Consider the following 11399-nt stretch of genomic DNA (forward strand, 5'->3'; position numbering starts at 1 on the left):
ATTAATTATCATAAATTTTTTAAAATAAAAGATGATGCTAATCAATTTAAAATCATGTCATGTTGTAGTGATTCTATTTCTATTAAATTTTGATTTGGTTTAGTGGAAGTTACTCAGGTAATACTCGAAAATTGAACTAAGTTATACTTAATTAAAGTATCAATTTAAAAAATTAAAAAATTAAATAATTTATTATTATAATATCTTTTAAATATAAAAAATATTAATTATCTTATGCTAATGATCTTGTAAATATTTTAGTTGATTTAGTGAAAATTGAATAAGTTACACCTGAGATCCAGAACGTATTAAAAAAAATTAATTTAATAAGTAAATATCATAAAATCTTATAAAAATAAAAAAATAATAATACTAATCATCTTATATTTATGATCAAATAATTTGGTAAAAGTTTGACTTAACTTAGTGAAAATTGATCAAGTTACACTTGATCATATAATATATTCAAAAAAAAATTCCTTTTGATAATTAATTATCATAAAATTTTTAAAAAATAAAAAATAATATTAATCATTTTAGAATCATATACTAGTAGTTTTATTTAAGTTTGAGTTAGCATGGTTGAAGTTGATAGAGTTATACTTGATCACAGTATCAATTTAAAAAGTCAAAATTTAATAATTAATTATCATAAATTGTTAAAAAAATAAAAATGATATTAATCATCTAAGAACTCTATGAATGTTTAGGTCGATTTAGTGAAAGTTGACCCGATTACACACGATCACTCAAATAATTATAAAATTAAACTAATATACTTAAGTTACACTCGATCAAAACTAATCAAAAAAATTTCTAACTTTAATTAGGTATGGTTGATTATTTTTTATAAAAAAAATATTTTAAGAGCTCTTAGGATTTTCTTCCTCTGGTAAATGTATAGTTGACTTGTGAACTGACTCAATATATTTCAATAATAGTAGACACATGTCATACATGCTAACTTAGTTGATCTCCCATGTTTGATGTAGGACTAAATCCAGGGAGTCACAAACACAAATGCAGATCAAGTGTAGAGAAGGTGAAACCATGAAATCAGAGGTGATTGATCTCAAAACAAAGCTAGAAGGACATGCCATGAGCAAGATGAGAGAGACCCTTTCTTTACCTATCCTTCTATATGTTTTCATGTGATTCCCAAGATCAAACCATCAAATGTGTACACTCATGGATGAGATTGGAGTCAGAAAAAGGCTCTGAAGTATCAGCTTGACATAACATTGGTTCCATGGAAGCCATTCCCAAGGATGGATTTCAGCAAAGACAGACTTTAATGTGTTGAAGACATCTGTGATCAGATTTGCTTACAGTTGATTGCTGCAACAAGTACTCTTTCAGATCAATGCAATGCATAGATTCCTCAGTTTCAGAGGTTTAGGCTTTTCTGCTGGTTAGCAATGATCATATACTGTTCTTTTGTGACAGATCCATGGAAATGGTTAAGCTCAATACTGTTCTTTGTTTTTTTTTGGGTTTCTGGAGGATTTTATTAGTCTTTTGAGTTTGACATAATTCTCTCTTTCCCAATTGTTAATAGCAATCTGATTACTGAATGAATATATTTGGCTTTATAAATGAAGAAAAGGTGTGATTGTCACTCTCTTTTGAGCAAGAAAGATCAAGTTTCACCTGCGCTTAATCTGAGTTGGTGCTTAGGCAGAAGAATGGCTTCGATGGAGGATGAAGAAGATGAACAACCAAATTGTTGAATCTTTCATTCAACAGGATACATGTTTGACAACCTTGTTTGGTGAAAGATGTCTGATAACTGCATCGCTGCATCAAAGAAAGAAAGAAGAGGAAGAGAAAGCACAATGAAGGATAAATGATGCGCATCACATGCTACACCATTTGTCTTGAATCTCTATGGCTTTGTCTTCCTATTACTGCGCTGCCCCGTGGATTTCTTGATGGATTCGATCCTCTGAAGCCTAATCTGTTCTCTGAACTTGGCAATGAACTCCTCAGCCTTCTTGTCTACCTCATTCCGATTTATTCCTGCTTCTGGTGCAGAGTCGGGCACAGCCGTAGCTGAGGGCTCTGCAGCTTCTTCTTCATCATCGCTGTCAGAACCATCATCCGATGAAACGAAAACCTTTTCCATGAATTCGTTCCTCTTCTCGATCGGATATTTTGGGACTGGTGGAGGCCGCCGAGTTGTTGCGTTATCCATGTCTCTTGATGTTCGAATTGATCTCCCCATGGGAGGACCCTCGAAGGAGTGATCAACGACTGCAGCGCCATTGTTTCTCTGCCACCCCTCGCTCCCTCTCCTGCTCAAATCCTTCAGCTCATCTTTGAAGCTTCGTGCTGTGATCTTTCTCTCGGACGTGGATGTGGATCCATGACCAACATATGCGAACGGAGGTGGCGGTGGCGGTGCGGGGGGCGGAGCTGGCTTGTAGTTGCTCTTCTTCTTCACCATGTCCTCGCCGCTCTTGACCCTGGTCTCCGGTGAAAGAGATGAAAAAGGCGAAAGCCTCTTGGGAGAAGGCGAAGGCCTGGTGGGGGATCCGCGAGAAGCCGGCAAACGGAAGGATGAAGTCCTTGAAAGACCCTTGTCGACCTCGAAGGCAGGAGTGGCTGGTCCAGCGTCGTCCTTCAGCTCCATCCTTGCCGAACGTGATCTCCATGGAATTGGAGAAGGACGGACGACTGATTCCTCGGATCCATTTCTTGACTCCACTCCATCGACTTCGTCTCTGGAACCAGAGAGCTGTCTCTGTGATTTCAGGCTCCGGACGGGCAACAACAGAGGCTTGTTAGCGGCGTGGCTGCCCCTCGTGCCTCCGTTAGCAACCACAACCACTGGCTCATTCCTATAGTACTGAGAACTCCATGTTTGGACCTTGCTCTCGTCGAGACCTCCGAGCGGGCTATCGGCCTCATCATCATCGAAGACCGACGGAACATGGAGAATCTGCGACACAAAAGACTGGGTGCTGCTACCAGCCTTCTGCGGCGGTTCCTTCTCCATGTCATGGTCCGCGTTCCGCCGACCGAACAAGCCGTACGAGATGGCGATCCCGACGAGGAGGAGGCGGAGAAGCTCCCAGAGTCCGGTGGAGATGGTTTCACCCACGAACTCGGGCGCTTGGAAGGGGGAAAGAGGGAGGAGGGCGAGGAACACGACGAAGAAGGCGAGCTTGTAGAGCAGACTGGACAAGAACTTGGACGAGCCTTGCGGAGCATTCGGGGACGGAGTCCTCTGCCTCGGAGTTGGAAGCTTGGTTGGGTGGAGGAGGGAGCTTGGCTCAGCCATCGGTGCCGACAAAGAAGCCCTCCCTTAATGTGCTCTTCTTCCTTTTCCTCTTCTCTCAAACTTTCTCGTGGTGGGGAGAGAGAGAATCTAGTAAGGAGAGAAGCGAAGAGGAAGACTTAGCGAGCAAGGAAAGGCTAAGCGAAGGAGAGGAAAGCAGAAGCTTTGGTGGGAGGGCTGAAGGAGGCCGCCATGTTTAAAAAGCGTTGGCCGCGGCTTCATTGGAAGTACCGTAATGACCTCAGCCGCCCTCCTCTTCCCTCACCCACTGCTCTCCTGCATGGAGCTGAACGAATGCTTAGAGAATTTGAGAGAACAACGGATGGAGAAGGGTAAATTCCAAAATGGTAAAGGCAAGGCTGATGGAAGACGATAAGATGCGGTTTGGATTCTTCTTTTGCGGTGCGCACGCTAGCTTTATGGCTTGGAAATCTAGGAATTAAGGTGGTAGCGTTGATACCTCCTCCTGTCCCACCTTCCTTCTTCTTCATTCATTACCTCCTCAGTGGGAATGGAGAGGAGTCGCTTGGATTATTCCCACTCGTTCTGGTGGGTGCAGTTTGGACTTATGCCCGCCCTCCTCTCTTTTGCAGCAGGAACGCATTCCAGCTTTCCCTTCTTTCTTCTTTGGCGGCTACCGAGCTTTTAAGGGCTCTGAGCACATCAGATGGTCGGTCCATGGAGCAACCTACGTCTAAAGTTGTGCAACATGGAATAGAATGATCTGCCCTGATGCTCTCTTTTCTCCCCTGAGATGATTTCTGTTCCCTTTTTACTGCCGTGGGTGGCGTTGGATCGAACCAGTTCTTCTTTCCTGGCCACCAGGAAAGGAAGCCAGATCGTGGCGTGGGATTAATGGCGTTTGACCCACGCCACCCTCATATCTTCTTCACTGCACCAAAACCTTCCTCTCCACTGCAACACTCCCATACATGATGATACAGAGAACAGTGCTGTGCTCTGCCACCGTGCTTGATTCCAAGCTTAATCTACACGGAATCGTACGTACTTAAGTGGATGGATAATCTCCATCAAACAAAGAAGAAGAGGGTGAATCGCTTTTTTCAGCTGAAGAAAGTGCAGCAGTTAGTGAGAATCCATGTGCAGCAGCAGCGTGCTTTAGCTGATGCATTGTTTAGAGAGTGGGCAAGGAAAGCCTCGTCGGAGATGACAAGGCATCGCCGCAGCAGTGTCCAGAGAAAGCATGACAGCGATCGCTTATCTCAGGCTAAATGCTTAATCGCGTTCTTTATAAGCGCGGTGATGCTTCCAAGTATTATGATTCCACGATTCTTATCGGTGCTCCGAAGAATTTGATGACTTGGATGATCGAGACCTCATTCGAATCCTATAACTTGTCGGGTTGGATAGCTGCTTTTGGCGGGTCGGTAATGGGTTGGGATTTTGATCCGACAACCCGAACCGACCAGTAACGGTATCGGAGTCGGACCTGTTCGTGACCCGATGGCGCCACCGTCATATCTCGGCGGTCGATCAGTCTTTTCGGACATCTCCAACATTGGTGGCGGAGGAGAGTCGGGAGGCGGGCGGCTTTTGAGGACGAGCATCTCGAGAGCTACCATCACCAGAGTCGAGCAGACGTACCGCGAGATCGAAACCCTAACCCCGATCCTGGATGAATCTATGAAACCCTGAAGGCAGATCAAAACCGATGGAGGGATGAAGACGGCTTGGAGGTCCCTTCCTTGAGGACCGAGATGGGAGGTGCAAGGTTGGTGGGGATCGAATGTCTCCTCTCCATTTCTTCCAATTAGAGAAGTAACTTTTAGGCGGAGGTTTCTAATGACTAATGTTGCTGGCTTTGTGGTCTGTAGTCGGCGAATTTGATTGTGGTGCATCGGGCGATCGTGGCCATAAAGGATGTGGATTGTTATGTTCTCTTCTTCAGATAGTACTACCACTTGCTCATGAAGTAAGATACATCTATCTATCTGTTCTTCTCCGATTCTTATTATACCTGTGCTACGTTCTCTAATTTTGTTATACGCCTTTTTAGATGTTCTGAAATAGCTTGAATTTTCTCTTATTTTGGTATTTAGATTGTTTAGAATACTGTGATTAGTGGGGTAAATGAAAATTACAAGTCCTGTTTGAAGAAACATATGCAATGCTCTCGCTTGATATAATTGCATTGTGTAATTGTAGATGTTCAGAGTAATCTAATAACAAATTGTGGCTAGATAGAGGATCTACTTATTTTAACAGGTTGAATTTAGGTCAAGTGAGGCTGTAGCTTTATAGAATAAGAGAATGATCTAATCTACCAGGCTCCTTTTCTTATTGTATTGAGATAATTGCTATTTTACATTTTTGCAGTATGAAGCCTTTGGTGCATGTCTGCATGACAATTTCAACCAATGCATTTTTGGAAGATTGTGATAGTAGGTGTTTTGAATTTCTGTTGTTTTGTTTTTTTTATCCTAACCACAGCAATCCTTGATATTACCGAACTGGCTTAATTATCATGACCTACAGTTTAGAGCATTTTTTTCCTCTTTCTGGTGCTGAAGTAAGAATTTTTTTATTAGTATTATTTAGCTAAAACTATTGCCAAAATTATTTTTGTGTCTTTGGTTCTGTTCGTATATTGCTGGAGACAACACATTTATTTGAAACATGTTAATTTTTTAAGAAATTGTCAAGTCATATTTTTCATTAGATTAATCTTGACATAGTTTAGATCCTCATGGTATCAACTTTCTAAGTAGAAATAACAGTTTGCTCATAGTTTTCTGAGAAAGAGTCAGTGGTTGCAATTGCTTCATGATGCATGTTATGTCTAGTAGCAATCCTGGGGCTTAGTTTGAGAAATGTGTAACCTATGTTGGTGTTACATACTGGGGATGGTTCATTGAAGAGTTACCCATAAATGTTTTATGTCAGAATATAATATCTGTCTGGACTTTCATAAACTGTGTTTATAACTGTATGGTTATAAGGGTGATCAAGTACTTATAGATATTGCAGTTGGGATCCTTTTAAAGTAGGGATGAAAATGGATGATGATTTTTGTAAAATATGGACTTCATCAAACTACAATCAAGTTATGCAAGAACTATAATAGGGATGGAAATGGATTATGATGTTTATAAAATATTGACCTCACAGAACTACAATCGAGTTATGAGAGACCCAGGCTCAAACAAATTATTTTAAATTTGGTTCTGACCCAAGAAATATGATTCTTGTATGATGATCTTGCTCTAGTGTTGGCAGAATTACAATATGTCCACATATATATGGGAATGCAGTAGGCATTACATATCTGATATGGAGCTCTGAATAAGTTAAATTGATTTAAGAGAGAAATTTGTGATGAAGTGATTAGAATCAAATTAGGGTTTGGGCACCCTCAACCCTATCAAAATCAAAGGGGTGCAGCACCCTTCAATAATCCCAAATCAAAGACCAGCCGGCCCTAAGGAAGTTCTCCAGCCAAGAATAAGAGAAGAAGACAAAGAGAAGAGAAGGAACTACTGCTGGTTCTTCTTCCCAAACTGTCGCAACCTTGTCTTCCTTTAACCTGTAAGTTCCAGTTTGCCTAGGATAACTTCCTAGCTGAGAGCAGCAACATAAGAAGAAGAGGAGAAGAGGAAGAAATCCTAGACGACCTTTCTCCAGCAGTAGCCGAGACCAGCAAGCAAGGATCTTCTTTCAGCCTACTGCAGAATTCTGCAATAGAGAATCATCACAAACCCACAGATTCATCTTCGTCCTCTACATCCAAAGACGAAGTAGCAACTACTACAAAATCAACCTCTTCTGCAGTGCCTATGAAGGGTACTGTCGGTTGAGAGATCAAGGTGGAAGAAAGGGAGAAATGACAGTAAGCGTTCTGCCGCGATTTGTCCCTGCTTCTCGTGTGAGAACTTCCAAACAATTGTCGCTTGAGAACTCTTTGTTTTAGTTTCTTGTTTTAGGCACTCTAAATTCACAGTAAGAGTAGATTACTTTTTTTTTTTTTTCTAAATTATGTTTATTATAGAAAAACATAACTCTGTCAAAAATTTTCATCTGAGAGGTGACGGCTCAATGGATCATCAAGCCCGAAACCCATACAGATCAGTGATTGGAGAAGTTTTCAGTCAAGTCTGAGGTGGTTGTGATTTATGAACAATGGTATCGTGTAAAGCATGAGCTATAAGTTCAAGTTTCCATTACTGCTTTGATTTTCATGAAGGCATGCATCTTATATTTATCAACAGATGGCCTTATATTCTTAAAGTATGAATGCATGATATCTTCAGGTTACTGTAGCCAAGATAGTAACCATGGCACAATGATATGTGCAAAAGGGCACTATAATTTATGGAAATATTCCTTAGATTAATTAATTGTACTATAATATAAGGATACAATTATGAGAAGTTGGGATCAGGAACAGGATTGGAATTGGGTAATCCAGATTGAGCATTCCTCCACTTCCCATTCTGCATTGTTGGTGGGAGTGGATTTAGAGATCCATGTGGAAGAAAAAGTAGGGGATGGGTCAATAAGACTAAAGCCTTTTCATGATTCCCTTGGTTCATATTGAAAACAGATTAGGACAACACCAAAAAATTAGAGGAATACGGCCTACATCTGATTGATTTGTAGAGCTGTGCTTCTTATATATAGTGGTAATACCATTAAAATATTCACTCTTCTATTATTTTTTTTATTACTAAAAGCATTAATTGGGAACTTTAATCCTTGATTACAAGGAACCTTTTTTGCTTCACTTGTTCTATTGGACTTAGTTAGCCTGAACCTGGATCAGTGAACTTCAATGCATACTGTTATGGTAGTCCCCAGTTTTCAGAAATTAGAACTACCTTTGGTTAATATGTTAGCAAATCGAACATATTTGTTTAGGTACATATAATGATGGATTATTGATTAATTTGAGTGATGAGGGGAGGAGAAAAAGCAATGGATTTTGTGCAGTAGTAGCATCACTTTTTTTAGTCTTGTTTCTATTGAAAATTATAATATTTGGTCACTCTAATCAACAATATTCAGGAATTTGACTCAACTCAAAAGTCATCCAATTGAGTCATTTCAAAGACCCACAATAAGAAAATCAAATATGATTTATGTTTCATATATATGGTACTTGTATAGAGGCCTAGCAACTGGAGATTGACCTAGGTGTGACCAGAGCATCAAGATCATGAAAAGCTGACAGAGAAACCAGGGTTGGGATCTATACATGGTTCACTAGCTGATGCCTTGAACACCATGTAAGCTTCATTTTAGTCAGCAACTTGTGATTACCGCAAATGAGTAAGATGAGAAAAGCTTGGTCTCATAAATTGGTTTCCAGTCAACTTGGCATGTTTTCATGATATCTTCATGTTGATAGTCAATTTGATAGTATTATCGATCAAGATGAAAATAGAGGTTATGAGTCTCAATCCATCTTAGTTTTTGACAAGCTGGAAGTAATGTCCTATGGTCCAGGGTGGACCCGATCACCCATCATAATGCAGTTGCCAACAAAGAAGTTGCACTTATTGAACTTGTGAAATGGCCTCTGCAATAAGGCAAGCAACCTCAGCTTGGAAAAGATGCCCGTTGCTTAAGAGACTATTGCAATCTTCTTCTGGCCATGGAAACCCTTTGTGCAACACTGAAGTGGGTGATGACACTGATGGTGAAGCCAACATATGAACACCTGATCAGATTAAATTGTAAGGAGAAGGATCTTAATTGAACTAATGGTCTTGAAACTAGCACAGCTAAGGTGGCTCGGGTGACCTCTAGAGAAAAGGCACTAGATCTAGCATACCTTGCTTTGAGAGAACTGTGTGGCATCATGGGTGACAATGTTTTTTCTGATCTACTGCTTCAAGCTAGTTGTCTTTTCTTGTTTTGGTTGTGCTTGTTCTTGTATGTTCTGCCTAAAAATCGAGACATATCTCTTACTTTTCAGTATTCTGTTTACGTATTTGGTAGGTTAAACTAATACATATTCATTAGGACTACTTTCTGCAAGCAGTGCTTATTGATTGCCAAGTTCTATCGACCAATATAATCAGAACAGGGATTTGTGCTAAAAAAATTAAGGAAAATGGTATTACTGAAATGAGTTCTTAGGTGATACACAAGTATGTTAGTTCATATTATAGCTTCAAACTGAGGAGATGAGACATCTCAGTCTGATGTGTCAGACATTAGTATCTGAAGTACAAGAGAAAAAGAGATCCACTTTGCATGACAAAAGCTGGGGGTGGTCATTAAAGAAAGAACTTGAGATTTACACGAGAGTTTTGAGTCTTTTGACTGAGACACTCCCACCACCTCACCACTACCAATTATAATACAAGCCTTTTTTTGTTTTTGTGTTTTTGGTTGCTTTGGATTAATTAATCTTGATAAGAAAATAAAGACACAGAGAGAGAGTAGGGAGTTGTAGAATGCCCATCAAAAAGAAAAGCTGATGGGATTCCCATCACCCACCAGCGATTCCCATCATCATCCTCACCACCACCATATGCTGACAACAACAGCATTCACTGCGTCCGCTCAGTATCGGTATCAGATAACGGCGTTACATCGAACTATGGGAGTCAAGAGCGCTGTGGAGGAGCATCGAGGAACGATGGACGGAGCTGAATCGGCGCCCACGGAGCTGCAACAGGTCGCTGCTGGTGGAGGAATTGGTGGTACTCCGCCGGCGGTTGGTTCCTCGATGATGATGATGCAGCAGCTAAGGCGGCGGAGGTGGAGCCGCAGGCTCGCTCGCAGGAGGGGCACAGGGTGAGTGTGGTGGGAGGCGTCATGTGCATGTAGAGCTGCGGCGAAAGCTTCAGAGCTCTCAGCTCCAGGACTTCTTTCTGCAGCCTTCTGTTCTCTTCCGTGAGGTCTTGGCAGCACCTTCTGAGGAGCTCGCAGTCCACCTCCGTCTGCTTCAACTTCGTCCTGGATGATCAACAACAACAACAACAACAACAACAACACTTGGTAGCATCGGATGATTCGACTGGATATGAATCTTCCAAGTAGGATAAAAGTGTCTGGTCTAAGCACCTCGCCCTCCTGTTTTGGAACCACACTTCCACTTGCCTTGGCCTCAGATTCAGTTGCTTAGCCAACGCAAGCTTCTGCTTCTGTTAATTGCCAGAGACAAAACACATAAATCCTTGTAGGCATTCTCAAAGAAAACCCTACTGGTGCGAGACTAAGATGGCTCACAGGGTTGAGGGTGCTGTGTTCTTTGAAGCTCTCTTCGAGGATGGCGGATTGGTCCTTGGATAGTCGAAGCTTCTTACGACAGCCATCGCCGTCATCCTCCTCGTCGCTGACGCCCCTGGAGCCTGCTTCGCGCTCCGTTGACCTCTTCGCGGTGGCACTCGAGGCCCTGCTGTTGGGAGACGACACCCCTCCGTCCTCCTCGCTGTTCCTCCCTGCTGCCGCCGAGGGCGCTTGATTCACGTCCAAGATCGGTCTGCTTTCTGCATGCATACAGTATACGATCTCAAGACCAGTCGAAAGAAGGATATACATATCGATGTCGTTTACCCGAACGGTCGTGGAGGAGATGACGCCATTGAGCCGGCTTCTGCTGACAGGAGGAAGACGATGGTTGGGAAGCGGAAGAGGAATGCAGGAGACCAGGGAAGCCATTGCTGGAGAAGCTGAGACTGAGGCTGAGGCCCAGGTATTCCTTTTCCATTAGCACACCACTCTCTAATCTCCCCTTTCTTTCTCTCTTTTCTCGTAATGCCTTTAATCCTTTCTTCACTTGTATCTCCTTGTTCTCTCTCTCTCTCTCTCTCTCTCTCTCTCTAGAGCTGGTGATGGACGAGGGATCCACGGCAGAGACTCGGAATCTGGGTATCACTGGTAGGCGGATGGTCTACTAAATAGTTGGTGTATTCCTGTTGCTTCCAACTCAATCATGACTGGTGCATGTGTGACCGTGCAAGTGCTTCAGTAGTCATTAGCGTCTCAATTATCTCATTCGTCATTCGATTTGTGTGTGCTGTCTACATGATCTTATGATTCCATCTTGAAGCAAATCCGAGACCAAGTCAGTCTGAGGCACTCGCTGACACAGGAGAGGTGTGGGGTCAGCACTGCAGCTTTGACATGACCTGCTGACCCATTACCCTAC

General features: G+C 42.0%; 2 protein-coding genes across 3 annotated transcripts; both read right to left on the minus strand.

Annotated features, from left to right (window-relative positions):
- Nucleotides 1–1711: 1711 nt before the first annotated feature.
- Nucleotides 1712–3791, minus strand: LOC103972001 (uncharacterized). The gene has a single exon (XM_009386184.3). The coding sequence runs from the start codon at nt 3281–3283 to the stop codon at nt 1886–1888; it is 1398 nt and encodes a 465-aa protein (XP_009384459.2). The 5' UTR covers nt 3284–3791; the 3' UTR covers nt 1712–1885.
- Nucleotides 3792–9497: 5706 nt separating this feature from the next.
- LOC103972003 (homeobox-leucine zipper protein HAT4-like) lies at nt 9498–11102 on the minus strand. Of its 2 annotated transcripts, XM_018820776.2 has the most exons (4): nt 10805–11102; nt 10478–10737; nt 10313–10392; nt 9498–10204 (listed from the first exon to the last, which is right to left on the minus strand). In XM_018820776.2, exons 1-4 carry the CDS (start codon nt 10956–10958, stop codon nt 9853–9855), a joined length of 846 nt encoding a protein of 281 aa, XP_018676321.2. In that variant the 5' UTR covers nt 10959–11102; the 3' UTR covers nt 9498–9852. The 2 variants fall into 2 exon arrangements, with proteins under 2 accessions (XP_018676321.2, XP_009384460.2); XM_009386185.3 differs by having other exon boundaries at nt 10478–11076.
- Nucleotides 11103–11399: the final 297 nt, after the last annotated feature.

Source organism: Musa acuminata, chromosome BXJ1-11, assembly GCF_036884655.1.
Source record: "Musa acuminata AAA Group cultivar baxijiao chromosome BXJ1-11, Cavendish_Baxijiao_AAA, whole genome shotgun sequence".
Taxonomy (NCBI): Eukaryota; Viridiplantae; Streptophyta; class Magnoliopsida; order Zingiberales; family Musaceae; genus Musa; species Musa acuminata.

Coding starts and splice junctions, on each gene's coding strand:
- LOC103972001 (XM_009386184.3), bottom strand. CDS start 3,283: ATGGCTGAGCCAAGCTCCCTCCTCCACCCAACCAAGCTTCCAACTCCG.
- LOC103972003 (XM_009386185.3), bottom strand. CDS start 10,909: ATGGCTTCCCTGGTCTCCTGCATTCCTCTTCCGCTTCCCAACCATCGT. Junction 10,393..10,477: donor AACACAGCACCCTCAACCCT/GTGAGCCATCTT, acceptor GGCAATTAACAG/AAGCAGAAGCTTGCGTTGGC. Junction 10,205..10,312: donor TTCCAAAACAGGAGGGCGAG/GTGCTTAGACCA, acceptor TTGATCATCCAG/GACGAAGTTGAAGCAGACGG.